The sequence below is a fragment of the Delphinus delphis genome, chromosome 1, assembly GCF_949987515.2.
Source record: "Delphinus delphis chromosome 1, mDelDel1.2, whole genome shotgun sequence".
NCBI classification, from domain to species: domain Eukaryota; kingdom Metazoa; phylum Chordata; class Mammalia; order Artiodactyla; family Delphinidae; genus Delphinus; species Delphinus delphis.
In genome coordinates, this window is record NC_082683.1 from 60797278 (window position 1) to 60814002 (window position 16725).

General features: G+C 36.6%; 1 protein-coding gene across 2 annotated transcripts in view; it reads right to left on the reverse strand.

Moving 5' to 3' along the window:
- PTGER3 (prostaglandin E receptor 3) overlaps window positions 1-16725 on the reverse strand; it is a 69299-nt gene that overhangs the window by 30885 nt on the left and 21689 nt on the right. For both annotated transcript variants that reach the window (XM_060023822.1, XM_060023825.1), the window contains exon 2: window positions 876-1055. In XM_060023822.1, coding sequence (XP_059879805.1) covers window positions 876-1055 — 180 coding nt within the window. The remainder of the gene's footprint in view (window positions 1-875; window positions 1056-16725) is intronic.

A 16725-nucleotide genomic window follows, 5' to 3' on the forward strand; every position in this document is an offset into this window, starting at 1 on the left:
CATTTTGAAAAATCACTTCACTGACTCCCAAGCACAGTTTTACGAATCTTCTGCAGGCTTGTAGGAATTAAAAATGTAATCAAAAGGAAGAACATTTAGCAATTTGGATGGTCACAAACTCTGTCATTTTTGAAATAAATGGAACTGACTCTTATTCAGATAATGAATAAACCTAATTACCAACCCAACCAAAACTTAAACTTTGTAAGGTTAGCAGCTAATTTACAAATTGAGCAGTATTTAAATAACATCAGTACCAATGAACACTTGTGGATACATTATAGATGTTTTTTTACTCCTAACTCAACTTTTTAAAAAAATGTAAGGGGAATAAGAGTGACACAGAGAGAAAGAGAGAGTAAAAGAGAAAGCAGAAGGCCAAGGTTTTGAGCAAAAACAAACCTTGTCTTCAACGATCTGTGCGTTAAATTCCCCATGTATTCAGAATACTAGAATATTAACTATTCCCATCCCACCCCCATCACAGACCAAGATCATTTATATAGAAGAAAAAGTCTTCACCTAATAAATAATCACATATTCAGCTACAAATGACAGAGTCCCCCAAACACTAGACTATTATTAATCTATTTTCCTTTGTTTGTGTTTGAATACTTCTGGCACATAGGGGATTATCTATGCTTCTGAGACCATTTAGCCTTATATCAAAAATTCTACTTCAACGCATAAACAGTGGCATGCCAGATATGCCTAAATTCACAGTAAGGTTTAGGGCTATTTGTTGCCAAAAGCTGTGAACATGCAAGTTGATTAAGAGTTCTCTTTCATGCCTCTGTCTGTGTTATTTCATTGGATAGTGAGATCATCTGTACTTTCTTTCCATTATTACAGCAGCTGGAGACAGCATTTGCTACCTGGCAAAACTTTTGAAGAAGGATCTTTCTTAGCAGCAGATAAACCCAGGGATCCAAGATCTGGTTCAGTGAAGCCAGGCGAACAGCTGTTAAGAAGAAGCTGCACTCTTCCTGCTTTTCTGTGGACGACTTGCAGTGCTCAACTGATGTATGATTGAAGATCATTTTCAACATCATTATCTAAGAAAAAGGGACAAATTATTATTCCAAAGATTAATAAAGTCATATGCATCTCCCTACACGGTACTTTGCACATAAATTAACAATCAATTGGTTATTGGATTGAAATGATCAATTCAAGCAACACTTATACTCACAGAACACAGCCCTGAATTATATAAGATATTCCTCTGGATTTTCCCACATTTTTGCCTATTCAACGTGATGCAGATTTTTTAAAAGTACATGTACTCAGGCTCTTTGTTCTTGGGATTTAAGAAGTTGGAAAACAACACATCTCAAAATTAGCCAAAGTCGTCTGTCTTGCTGCAGAAAATACCAGGAGGTTGACACCTAAATGAGAGCCAATGCTTCAAAAAAAAACAAAACATATGTAATCTGAAACTTCAGTAGTTGTAACTGGAAAAAAAGAAAAAAAAACCTAGAAGAAAAAATAGAAGCAAGAAAGGGGAAAATAGTAGTTATATTTTCTTTTTCTTCTTCTTCTTCCTCTTCTTCTTCTCCTTCTTCTTCTTCTTGTCATTAGCATTTGCCAAATCCTTACAATTTGCCTGACACTGTGTCAAGTTCTTCATATGTATTTAATAAACAACAGAAGATAAATATTATTGCCATCTCCTTTTTACAATTGCAGAAACCAAGGTTTAATGACGTAAAATGGCTGAGCCAGACTTAAACCCAGGTTCACTGACATACGTCAGACAGCATTTTACCTCTTTTTGGTCTCTCCCTGGTCACTGCACACACACTAGAATGTAAACTCCATGAAGGCAGAATTTGGGACTATATCATTTTTTCCTCACTAGTTCATTCCCAGTACCTAGACCAGTATTTAGCAGAGGGTGTTCAACAACCATTTGTAAATGAATATATGATCCATATACAAATATAATATATGACATCTATAACATACATAATATAAATATACTTATATTTGAATGAATAAATATTTGTGATTACCACAGAAGAGAACAAAATGAAGATTCAAATGGATCTGGAAAGGTATTCAAACTCATTAATCATCAGAGAAATGAATATTATGACAGAGTAAGAAACCATTTTACACCCACTAGCTTGACAAAAATGAAACGTGACTTTGGGGTGTGGAGCCATGTGGGTGCTTTTGCATCCTACTAGCAGGGGCGTGAGCTGCAGCAGCCACCTGGGAAGACAGTGAGGCCTGTCTCTGCTGCTGCTGTGCACAAGTCCCACTCCCAAGAGTACACTGCCCCTAACTGCTGCACCAGAAGTTGTGTGTATGACTGTTCATTACAGCATTGTTCGTAACAGCAGAAAAAAAGCAGGAACAACTCGAACATGGGTTCACACCTGCAAACAAAGAAAGGTGCTGACTTTATTACCAGCTCCTAAACTGGTCTTTCTAGACGTACATGACTATTAAGCACTTGAAACGTGGCTGGAGAAAATTGAGATGCTGGGATATGTAATGACTAATGAAATGATACTATCTTTGATGTAGTGTGTTAAATAAAGTACACTATTAAAATTAGCCTCACTTGTTACTTTTTAAAAAACGACATTACTAGAAAATTTAAAATTATATATGTGATTTGTATGTGTTGCTCACGGTACATTTCTACTGAACCCAAAATGTCTCTCTCTTAAGGCTCACATTTATTTGGATGTTCTGTCCTCAGGTCACACATCCCAAATTGAAGGGGTCCCAACATCCCTGGGCATCCCAAACACCCACAAACCTACCATCCCAACAATGGCACTTTCTTTCTTACACAGTCACCCTGGCTCAACACGTCAGAGTCACCTTCGAATCCTTCTTTTGCCTTGTCCTCTGCACTGCCATTTGCTCTTGTTCCAGTCTCATCCCCATTCAGCTCCTCCTCTCATCTGAATTATAGTGATAACAAACACCCCGATGGTGCAAATAGATGTCAGCACTACACAGATTCGGTGTTCTAAATCTCGGCTCTGATCAAATCCTCACCAGCTATGAAAATGTCAGCTTGGTCTTACTGGACAGAATTAAGTCACAGGTAATTCTTAAACCAATCACTGGCACAGGAGATGGAAATTTCCAGGTTTGGCTTATAAGACAAATACATTCTCTGGGGCTTACACTCTGGTCCTTGACCAATTTACCACCTAATACCTGAACAAAATTATGGCTCTATAGACAAATAAGAAGAGAAAAATGGGTAGGCATACATTCTGACTCTGTAATTCCTTTCAAAGAATTTTTTTCCAAGGGATTTATTCAATAAAAGGAAAAAGCTGGACAAATAAGTGAATGTTCAGTGAAGAATTATCTAATCTAGTAAGAAACTGCAAACAAATAAATCTCTAGTATCAGGAGTAAAGTTTAATAAAATACAGCCTGTTTGCTTAATAATATATATATGAAGTAAGTGAAAAGAACAGAATGTAAGATACTATCATGTATATATAATTGTATTGTTATTACAATTAAATTATGTAAAATATGTAGACTTGCAGAAGGCAATGGAATTATTATTAAACAATTATTAAATTATTTTAAATTTTTTATGTACATAAAAACATTTCAAGCAATTTAGGAAAGTCTTTTGTTTAAAGGGAGTTGATTATTCCCTTCATTAATAAATATGAATACACCAAATACACCAAAATTATTTAAAATAAATATATCTACATTAGTATCTTCTGATGCTGGCTCAGAGCCCTGTGAACTGAACACTGCCTCCCACATGTGATGAATGTTAAGGGCCTCAAGATGGGGCGATTATCCTGAATTATCTGGGTAGGCTTAATGTAATCACACGGGTTCTTAAAATCTGAGAACCTTTCCAGCTGTGGTCAGAGGGAGATGGGTCCACAGAAGAACGGTCAGAGAGATGCAGTGTTGCTGGTTTTGAAGATGAAGGAAGGGAGCCATGAGTTAAGGAATTATAGACGACCTCTAGAAATTGAAAGGAAAAGAAAAAAAAAAGCAAGGAAACAAGTCTGATTCTTCTTCAGAGCTTCCAGAAAGTAATGCAGCCCTGTGCATACCTTGATATTAGCCCAGTGAGACCCATGTCAGGCTTCCAACCTACGGAACTGTAAGATACATTTGTATTGTTTTAAGCCACCAAGTTTGTAATTTGTTAAAGAGCTACAGTAGAAAATTAATACTCCCACAGAGTGAGTTCTCAACAAATGCTGAAAGGGGATGGGGAGGTATGAGCTTGAAAACAATTTATTCTCTCTCACAGATAAAACATCCTAGCAATTTTCCTTACTTTGTACACTTTGTTAGGAAACTTTTTTTTTAACATAAAGTAAAAGTAAACTTCATCCTAACTCTTATATAAATTATCTCAATTTCTATATTTGCAACATGTAAAAATGCATTCCTGTTATTCAAGTTACATCAGTTAGATCTCAGTCTTTGACTAAAAGGTATAAAACTGTATTTTCAGTTCAGTTGCCTTTAAGAAAAACACGTGGTTATTAATTCTTTTGTCTTCTTTTTATAAGCTATTGGTGCTAACTCTTTCAGTCCCTCACCTCATCCAATAATTAAATATATTTGACCACTTACCATCTTTCAGGAAGTGTTCTGAGCCTCATCTAGAATGATTCAAAAACTCACTTAAGTTACATTTTCATTTTCTTTTACAAAATAAAGTGTTGGATTTCTCCAACTTTTTATAATCAGGAAAATTCATAAAATTACTTATTAAAATGGAATTTCAGTCATTTTACACAGTCCTCCTTGATTATTTAAAAATTAATTTTTATGAGGCTAATAATTTAAAATTATTTTTATTAGGCTAATACAGGTTTCATATGCCTTACATTGGCTAGTCCACTGTAATTTCCCATAATTTTCTAATGACAATGCACTGATTATGAAATTATGAAACCAAGCTCTGTAAGCAATAGCTGGCACATGGGAAGAGACACTCGAGCTTTCCCAGAACTCATGAGATGTGCAGCATGAAGATAATTGGAATTAGAGGCAGTGAGCATGATATCGCCATTTCCAAATGGCAGCAGGGATGGAAGTAGAACTCTTAATTCCCTGTTTAATTTTAAACATAAATGCAAGTTAACATCCATGAAAAAAGCAAGGAAAGGAGTCTCCGATGCTCCTGCAGAGCTTCCAGCAGTGAATAGAGCCCTGTGGACACCTTGATATTAGGTGTCCTATATTAGACATCCCTCTATTTAAGGAGCTGAACAGTGATGAGAATTTTTGCAAATATATTTTAGACGATGAGACTTTGGGAGAAAAACTTTGGCATCAATATATAGACTTCTGGTAGATTATTCCTATTAGTCTCATTCTACAAGGGAGAAGGGACAAACAAAAACCAGGATGCTTGGCCACCACTGAAGCTATTTTTTCAGCAAACACGCTGCACAATTGCTCCTTCTAAACAGCCTCATATAACAATCTGGTCAAGGGAGCCGTGAGACCAGCTGTGGTTAAACAGAGCTGCCGCTCTTCTGTCAGCATCTTCTCCAGGCTCCATGTGACTCTCCCAGGCCTCTTGCCTCTCCTCCGGTTATCAGCAGGAAGAGAGAGTTCTTTTTGTACCGTGATAGCGAGGAACACAACTACATCAGTAACCCCTAAATTCTCCATCCCTGCCTAGTGTCAAGGGCAATTACTTTTCTCCATCTTAAAGGAAGATTTGTCCGATTTGTCCCTTCCACAGTGATAATGATCTTTTAAATGTACAAAACACTAACCAGGGAGACCTTTTTTTTTTTTTTTGGTCACACTGCACAGCTTGTGGGATCTTAGTTCCCCGACCAGGGACTGAACCCGGGCCCTGGAAGTGAAAGTGTGGAGTCCTAACCACTGAACCACCAGGGAATCCCCAGAAGATTGTTTTTAATATTCTGCATTTGGACTTTATTTTACTACAGTAGGATTTAAAAGTACACATTTAAAAACCTTCAGTACTTTATTTCTTGGTTCAAATATGCCTTGGGCTATAGGCTACATATATCTATTGAAGATGATAAATGAGAAAACCCAGAAAAATTAATTTGTGGGGAGGGAATAAAATTTTTATTTTCCCTTAGGCTCCATTACGTGGTTTTTATGCATTTCTAAATTATTCCTAATATAATGTGTAAGAGAACTTTCCTCACAGCCAATTTTTATTTATGATGTTTTGTTTTCCGTAATCTCCGGTTGTCAGGTTATGGGAGAATAACCTGCTCCACTGGAAACTCCCTGTATAGTTTGATAAATGTGCTACATTATAGTACATTGAAACCAGTCTGGGAGCTTTGAACCACTTAATTACATAATTTGAAGGACTTTCATGAGAAGAAGTTTCACTGCAGATTTAAGAAATAATTGTAGTCTTTTCAATCTGGTTACAAATCTGTTCTCAGATTGCCAAATCATCTCAGCATTCTAGACTTTGTTTCAGAAGCTTCTCCTCTTTATCTAATCTGGAAAAGTTGGAAATAAACAGTTCATACACATTAAGAAAAGTTACTAGAAGTTGCATTACTTCATCTTTACTATTATGCAATTTTATTAAATGTTTCAAAACAACAATGGACTAAGAATCAGAAGAAGCAAATCCTACCCTGGCTCTGCCACCAATTATGACTTTAAGCAAGTCATTTACTCTCTGTGCTTTATTAAATTTACTAGTAAACCATGGGGTTGGACTGGATGGTCTCTTACATATACTTCTATGGTTAAATTTTTTTCTGATGAATTCTGGGGCAAAACTGGAAAATGAATAAGGATTTAATTTGAAAAAGAAAAGAAACCGAAAAGTAAAAAATGTGGAACAAAAGACAAAACTCTTCTGCAGGAAAACCCCAAATGTGTCTTTTGGGAAATGGAAGAGAGAGGAAAACTACAAAGTTAGAAAGTGGACAGTGTAAGAAAACAAGGGACAAGAATTCATGAAACTTTAGGAGGAGAAATTTTAGAAGTTCAGGCTTAGGCAAACACACTGATCAAGAGTTAAAGACCTGCCATAAATCTGACTCAACTCTGCTTCTAGTTTGGGGACAAGTTACCTAACTTTGAATCTTGATTTCTCTTCTTCTCTAAAACATGATTAATACATGCTTACTAAGCATCTTCTCCATCTAGTAGTGCAGTTGTGAAAATTAAAATGAGGTAAGGATAATTAACACCTTCAATCTACACAGCATACCTCTCCCCAAACCCCAGGCTACTGCACTATTGTATAGGTTTCTAGAAACAGAATGCTTTGAGGTTCAAAGAAAGAATAGGGGACACTTAGGGGAATAGTGCAAGGAAATGAATGTATGATCTATAAGTCTGCTTTACTTAAATTTCTACCTAGTAGAGTTATTTAAAAAAAAACCTTCAAATTTGCACTTTAAAAATATTTGGTAATGCAGAATTATCCAATCACTACACAGGGGAACTCAAAATTGTAAAGAAGGCTGCAGCCTGCCACCACATTATTTGGTACCTAGGAATTACTTTCTTCTCTCAATTAGTATGAACTGTGAAATCTGTGTGGCTCAGTATAGCTCAGTACATATGTCTAGATAGATATTTATCTTTCTATTAGAATAGTCAAAAAATGTCAGTAACAAGTATTCAAATTCTGGCTGAAAGGGGGAAGGCAAAATCTACTCTATAAAAACATTCATTCCTTGGATTATGGATGATAGATTAGCTTTGTAATACTCATGTCAGAAGAGGTATCTTTATTATATTTCAAATTTTTGTATCTCAGGTATCAAGAGAGTCTAGACAATATGTCTTTGTCAAGGTTTAAGGAACATTGATGTTTACAAATGTTTAGAATTAGGATAGTTTTGTTTTCTTCCAAAATATAGTTTCATTTAAACCCCAAATGCTCTATCCTACTATCTTACACTCAGAGAGAACCACAGTATTAGTGACAATTAAGAGCAGCTAAATGGTTAAGGAAGGAATCAGAGATGTGGGCTAAGTTTTGTGTGCAGGGATATTCTCCTCAATATGAAAGAAAATTAAAAACTTAAATGGCCAACAAAAGGACAATGTTCAAATTACGGAACATCTCTCAATGTGCATAATATGTAGTATGCTTTCCAATGTTAACATTGAAAATCACGTTTTTGAAGAATATTTAATAACGTGAAGAAATGTTCAGGATGTGAAAAGTGAAAACAAATGTTTATTACATAATATAATCCAATTAAAAAACAATTCTGTGTGTATATATAGAAAAATACTAGAAGCAGTTAACTCTGAGTAGGAAATTAGGGTGATTTCTATTTTCTTATCTATATTTTTCTTTGTTTTCCAAATTCTCCACAACAAATGTGTTACTTTCACACTTTGAAAAGAAGCATTAATATTAGAGTACTTGAAAGCTTAGGTATAAAAAATAACCTCCTATATAATTTATTGGCAAAATTTTAGCGCCACAATCCATCCTAGAACCATCACGTGGTCATTTTAAGTTGAATTCTTAGGTAGTCAATGTGTGACTAATTTAACAACTAATAGGTAAACAGTCTGACACTCTTACAATGGGTCAAAACATTTAACTTAATAGACAAATTCAGTTTGATTTATTAAAGGGAATGTGATGTTTATTGGTAAAGTACTGGCATCTGAGATTCACGGACAGTACAGCCATGATATGCAAAAGAATCCCCTCTTGTGCCAGAGTAAGTATACAACACAGGCTAATACTGTGATTCTAACCTGATATAACTTCTTATTTAACTTTGTTTCGTGTCAAAATGACACTCAGTTTTAGATCTGTGCTGTGGGAGAACTTTACCTCATAGGGGGATCCAAATAGACACATGATGTACTTGGGATGGGCACTGGGTAAATATGGGCGCACTGGGATCTCTTTTTGAATCCATGATCCCCAGCCTCCTTATCTCATTCCCTAGTTAGCTCATCTCTCTCTCTCTCTCTCTCTCTCTCTCTCTCTCTCTCTCTCTCTCTCGCTTTCATTCACCACAGTGGCTATTTTACACATTTTCTACTGTTCTAATTCACATCACAGAAAAAAAAAAAAGCTGTTTAGGGTCTTTTCACCTTCTTAGGACCAAATTCAGCATTGTAGCTCTCCATTCCTCCTTTCCTCTTGTTCAAACAAAACCCGTGTCCTGTCTCCTAGCTAAGACCAGCCTCTGTCTGTGCCCTGGATCCTATCCTTCATGAATGTTAGAAGCCTTATTTTCTCAATTATCTCCTTCCTCTTTTATCTTTAACTTTTGGCTTTTTTCCATTATCATTTTAACATATCTAAATTTATCCTACCTTGAGAAAATAAAACGTCCTGTGGAATTCTTACCTCCCTACACATATTGCTCCAGAAGCTACAGCTGAACTTCTCCAAAGAGTCGTCTATCCTCTTTATCTTCAAATTTATTTCTAAACCTACTATAGCCTGACCTCAGTGCCCATAAATCCTCAAGAAGGGCTTTTTGAAATCCACCAGACACTTACCAGGCTTTCTTGAAACATTCTCTTCCCTAAGATTCAAGTTGCCAAATAAGTTCAGGTTGCCATTACCCAAATATTCTCAAATATTCAGATTACCATTTGTTCTGATTTTCTTACTAATTTTCCTGGTACCTCTCTGAGTGCCCCTTTGCAGTCTCCTTTATGGCTCCTATTTCTCCATCCATCCTGAAAGTGTTAGCATTTTTCAGTCCTATATCATATAATGGGAGGGAGCTACTACGCATAAACTCATTGTGCGATTTCTTCTAGCCCAATGACTTCAAAACCCATCTATGTGCTCTAGGCTGTACCTCTTCTCTGAGCTCCAGATTGATTGATTTAGCTGCCTAAAGCCCAGATCTTCCTAGATGTCTGACATCAAATTCAGCAGAGGTTCAAACTGAAATCATTATCTTCTTCAAAGCTGCTCCTCCACTAATCTTCTCTGTCTCAGTAAACCCAGTCCCCTGAAACAGAAACTGAAGAGTTATCCTTGCTTCATCTTGATTTATTTATCTCCATATGTTCCTCTCTGTCTAGCTTTTTCTCTCTCATTCCACCTCATTAGTCATATTCCTCACATCCAATCAATCACAAATTCTCCAATGAACTTCCTAATACTTTTAAAATCTATCACTTCTTTCATTTTCACTCCCATTGACCCTAAATTCAGACCGTCATCATCTCTTATATAAAGTACCACAGTAGTCTATTACATGATTCGTTAGCCTCCATTCTGGGCCCCTCCGTGCTGTTTACAAGATGTTCCTGAAATGAAAATGTGACTGTGTTATTCCACTTTGAAAAATTTTTTCAATGGCTTTTAATTGCCCTGAGTATAAAGTCTAAACCCTTTAAAATGGGCATTGAAGGCTCATTATCTTTTGGCCCCTGTAGAGCTTTCTAGCCTAAATTCTCACCATTTGTTACTCCCACACCTATATTCCAATTACTTTGAACTTCTTTGAGTTCTTTAAAAGTGCCAGTTCTCCTTTCTTCTAGACTTTTATAAATGTGGATCCCTAGGTCCTATAACTCTCACTCTCCTCTTCTTTACTTGACTAAGTCCAACTTATTTTTTGTGTATATTTGAAAAATCAATTTATCTGCTGTTTCCCCTGCCAAAAGCCTAGCAGATAATTCGTAATATGTACTCCCAAAATTCTTGACTACTTTTATCACTCCTACACACTTTATATTGTTGCTTAATTGCCAGCCTCTTCTAGTAGATGAAAATTGTTACAAGAGTAGGGCTTACTTCTATCCTTTTAGGTATATCTCAGGACAGACCTAGCCCAGAATATATTACACTGTAGATTTATAAATAGTTTTGAGGGACTTCCCTGGTGGTCCAGCAGTAAAGAATCTGCCTTGCAATGCAGGGGATGCGGGTTCGATTCCTGGTTAGGGAACTAAGATCCCACATGCCGCAGGGCAACTAAGCCTACATGCCACAACTACTGAGCTTGCATACCTCAACTAGAGTCCACATTTCACAAACTACAGAGCCCATGCACTCTGGAACCCGCACACCACAACTACAGAGCCCACGTGCCCTGGAGCCTGTGTGCCACAGCTAGGGAAGAGAAAACCCACACGCCACAACTAGAAAGAAGCCCGTGTACCACAACAAAGAAACTGCGTGCCACAATGAGAGATCCTGCATGCCTCAACAAAGATCCTGCATGCCGCAACTAAGACCCGACACAGCCAAAAATAAATAAATAAATAATAAGTAAATAAATCTTTAAAAAATAAATCAATAGTTTTGAATTAACAAATGAATGAATAATAATAGTAGAGTGTATCCTACTATTATTAGTACCCATTTGTGGGTAACAGATTTTAGTTTCACTTAATGAACAAATTCATTAATATTTATCCTTATTCAAGACTCTGGTCTCTTTTTTTTCCTTTCTGTTATTATAATTAGCCAAGATGACAGCTTCAATTTAGGTATTAATAGAACTAAGCACACCTTATTACTCATAATTTTAACTAGAATGTTCATAGCTACAGAAGTAACCTGGAAGAGGCTGGAGGGTTGGGCTATAAAATCAACAGGAGAAGCAAATATTTAAAATAAAACAGAGGTGTGGGTAAGATGATGGAGTAGGAAGACGCTGAGCTCACCTCCTCTGATAGGCACACCAAAATTACAGCTTTTTACAGAACGCTATCTATGAGAATTGCCTGAAGACTAGAGAAAAGATTTTCCACAACTAAAGAGATAAAGAAGGAACCACAACAAGACAAGTAGGAGGGATGGAGATGCAGTATAGTCAAGACTCATACCCCTGAGTAGGTGATCCATAAACAGGAGGATAATTACAACTGCAGAAGTTCTCCCCAAGGACTGAGGGGTCCAAGCCCCACATAGGGCTCCTCAGCCCAGGGGTCCTGCACTGGGAGGATGAGCACTCAGATGTTTGGCTTTGAAGGCCAGCAGGGCTTGTGTATGGGAGAGCTACAGGGCTGTAGGAAACAGGGACTCCACTCTAAAAGAGTGCATGCAAAATCTCACACTCTCCAAATCCCAGCTCAGAGGCAGGCATTTGAAAAGAGCCTGGGTCATACCCATTTGCTGATCTTGGAGAGCCTCCCAGAGAGGGAGGAGGCAACTGGGACACCCTCTGGGGACAGCAGCAGATTCTGGCAGCAGCCATTTTGGGGAGCTTGTTCTACCACAAGGAAACTGGTGCTGAAAAGTGCCATTTTGGAATCCTCTCTTGGCCTATTAATGCCAGCGGTTTATCTGCCCACCAGTGTGTTGCACCAGCCCAGACCCAACCCCCCCCAACCCCAGTTCCCCACAGCCAGCAGCCCCAGGACCTGGTCCTGCCACCAGCAGTCTAGCAGCCACCTGGGTCAGAGCCAGCCTTGCCTACCAGTGTACCCATGGTAGTGGGCCCTGCCACAACGGAAGAGCCTACACAGCCCACAGAGAGGGTACCCCTAGAGCATATAGCTCTGGTGAGCAGATGGGAGTGTGCTGCTGGGCCCCATAGGACATCTCCTCCATAAGGCCACTTCTCCAAGATCAGGGAATGTAACCGACCAACTTAATACTTAGAAATAAACACAGAGAGTTAGGCAAAATGAGAAGATAGAAGAATATATTCCAAACAAAGGAACAAGACAAAACTTCAAAAAAAAAAAAAAAAACTGAAAGAAGTGGACACAAGCAAGGTACCCAATAAAGAGTTCAAGATAATGATCATAAAGATGCTCAACAAACTCAGAAGGATGGATGAACACAGTGAGAATTTTAACAAAGAGTTAGAAAATACAGAGAAGAACCAAACAGTGGTGAAGAATACAATGACTGAAATAAAAAATACACTAGAAAGCATCAAGAGTAGAGTAGATGACACAGAGGAAAGGATCAGTGGACTGGAAGACAGAGTAGTGGAAATCACTCAAGCTGAACATAAAAAAGAAAAAAGAAGTTTAAAAAATGAAGATAGTTTAAGAGACCTTTGGGACAACATCAAGCATCCCAACATTCACATTATAAAGGTCCAAGAAGGAGAGAGAGAGAAAAAGACAGAAAACTTATTTAAAGAAATAATAGCTGAAAACATTCCTAAACTGGGAAAAGAAACAGACATTCAGGTCCAAAAAGCACAGAGAGTCCCAAACAAGATGAATCCAAAGAGGTCCACATGAGGACACATTATAATTAAAATGGCAAAAATTAAATATAAAGAGAGAATCTTAAAAGTAACAAGAGAAAAGCAACCAGGTATGTACAAGGAAACTCCCATCAGACTATCAGTTGTCTTTTCGGTAGAAAATTTTCAGGCCAGAAGGGAGTGGCATGATATATTCAAAATGATGACAGGAAAAAACTTACACCCTGAAAGGCTATCATTCAGATTTGAAGGAGAGATAAAGAGTTTATTGGTGCTAAAAGAGTTCAGCACCACTAAACTGGTTTTACAAGAAATGTTAAAGAGACTTCTCTAAGAAGAAAAGAAAAAATCACAATTAGAAACATGAAAATTACAAAAGGAAAAATCTCATTGGTAAAGGCAAATATACAGCAAAGGTAGTAGATCAACTACTTATAAAGCTAGTAGGAAGGTTAAAAGACAAAAGTAGTAAAATCATCTATATCCACAATAAGTAGTTAAGGTATATACAAAACAAAAAGATGTAAAATATGATGTCAAAAACATTAAAAGTGGTAGAGGGTAGTAAAAGTACAGGGCTGTTAAAATATGTTTGAACTTAAGAGATCATCAACTTAAAATAATCATGTATAACATAATAAACATGAACCTTGTGGCTATCACAAACCAAAAACCTATAATGGATACACTCACAAAAAAGAGAAAGTGATTTAAACATAACACTAAAGATAGTTATCAAATAAAAACAGAAGAGAGCAAAAGAAGAAGAAAGAAAGAAAAAACTATAAAAATGACCAGAAAACAATTAACAAGTATATCTATCAATAATTAATTTAAATGTATATGGACTAAATGCTCCAATCAAAGGACATATAGTGACTGAATGAATTAAAAAAAGAAAAAAAGACCCATACATATGCTGCCTGTAAAAGAGTCACTTCAGATCTAAAGACACACAGACTGTAAGTGAGGGGATGGGAAAAGGCATCCCATGCAAATGGAAACAAAAAGAAATGTGGGGTAGCAATACTTATAAAAGGGACAAAATAGACGTAAAAACAAAGACTGTAGCAGAGACATAGAAGGACATTACATAATGATAAAGAGATTGATATAACAATTGAAAATGTATATGCACCCAACATAGGAGCACCTAACTACATAAAGCATATATTAACAAAAATAAAGGGAAAAATTTGCAGTAACACAATAATAGTAGGGAACTTTAACACCCCACTTATATCAATGTATAGAACAGCCAGACAGAATACTGATAAGAAAGCACTGGCCTTAAATGACACATTATACCAGGTGGTCTTAATAAATATATATAGATCATTCCATCTAAAAAACACAGAATACACATTCTTTTCAAGTGCACCTGGAAAATTTTCCAGGATAGATCTCATGCTAGCCAAAAAACAAGTCTCTATAAATTTAGGAAAACAAATTATATCAAGAATTTTTTCTGACCACAACACAATGACACTAGAAATCAACTAAGAGAAAAAAGCTGCAAAAAACACAAACACATGGAGGCTAAACAAATGCTACTAAACAACCAATGGGGGACTGAAGCATTAAAGAGGAAATTAAATTCCTGGAGACAAATAAAAATGGAAATACAACAATTCAAAATCTGTGGGACATAGTAAAAGTAACTCTAAGAAGGAAGTTTATAGCAATGCAATTCTATCTCAGGAAACAAACAAACGGAAATCTAAAATAAACAATCTAACCTTACACCTAAAGGAAGTAGAAAGTAAAGAACAAACAAAACCCAAAGTTATTAGGAGGAAAGAAATAATAAAGATTAGAGAAGAAATAAATGAAATGGAGACTAAAAAAACAATAGAAAACAGACTCATCGATACAGAGAAAAATTGGTTGCCAGAAGGGAGGGAGGTGGGAGCACAAAATAGTTGAAGGGGATTAAGAGGTACAAACCTTCAGTTATATAATAAATAGTAACAGGGATGTAATATACAGCATAAGGAATATGGTCAATAATATTGTAATAACTTTGTATGCGACAGATGGTTACTAATGTATGCAAATGTCAAATCATTATATAGTGCACCTAAAACTAACATAATATTGTATGTCAACTACATTTCAATAAAAAATAAAAATCAAAGAAGTCTACAAGTATTAAATTCTGGAGAGGGTGTGGAGAAAACCCTCTTACACTGTTGGTGGGAATGTAAATTGGTATAGCCACTATGGAGCACAGTATGGAGGTTCCTTAAAAAACTAAAAACAGAGTTACCGTATGATCCTGCAGCCCCAATATTGGGCATATATCTGGAGAAAACTATAATTTGAAAAGATACATGTGCCCCAATGTTCATTGCAGCACTATTTACAATAGCCAAGACATGGAAGCAACCTAAATGTCCAAAGACAGATGAATGGATAAAGAAGATGTGGTATATATGTACATACAAAGGAGTATTACTCAGCCATAAAAAAGAATGAAATAATTCCATTTGTAGCAACATGGATGGACCTAGAGATTATCATACTAAGTGAAGTAAGCCAAAGACAAATATCATGTGATATCACTGATATGTGGAATCTGAAAAAAAAAAAGATACAAATGAACTTATTTATAAAACAGAAACAGACTCACAGATTTAGAGAATGAACTTATGGTTACTAGCGGGGGAAGATGGGGGGAAGGGATAGTGAGGGAGTTTGGGATCAACATGTACACACTGCTATACTTAAAATGGATAAACAACAAGGACCTACTGTATAGCACAGGGAACTCTGCTCAATGTTGTGGGCCAGCCTGGATGGAAGGGGAGTTTGGGGGAGAATGGATACATGTAACATATGGCTAAGTCCCTTTGCTGTGCACCTGAAACTATCACAACATTGTTAACTGGCTATACTCCAATATAAAATAAAAAGATTAAAAAAAGCAAAACAGAAATAGACCCACAGACATAGAAAACAAATTTATGGTTACCAAAGGGGTAGGGGCAGGATAAATTAGGTTGGGATTAGCATATACACACTACTATATATAAAATGGATAACCATCAAGTACTTACTGTATAGCACAGGGAACTATACTCAAAATTTTGTAATAACCTATAACAGAAAAGAATCTGAAAAAGAATATATATATTCTTTTAGTATTAGCATGGGAACTTCCTGACATTATTTTCTTTTTCCCAACATAAAACACTCCTTCATAAAATTTACCAGCTTTCTTTATAGTTAATTCTCATTCTGTTGTTGACTATAAATAGGGGCTAGGTAATTGTGCAATGCCAGATCCACAACTTGAGGGGAGTAAAGTGTCACACAGTGGCATCCTTTTTTCTTTGACATTAAGAAGAACTTTCTATGATTTCCTGACTGTGACAGGAAGCTCAGCCTCCAATGCCTCAACCTTTTTAAAGAGAACTGTGTTAACTGGGTTTAACTTCCACTTTTATTGCTTGGCCTTTGTGAGGGGGGAAAGTGACAACCAAAATTTTTGATGACTATCCTTTTGGGTTTCCAAGTAGCAGCACTGAAGACATTGATTCCTGCAACCCATTCACCTTCCAGGTTTGCTGTGTTAACAGATATGGACATATATTGTAACCTGACTTATAGTAAGTACTGTGTA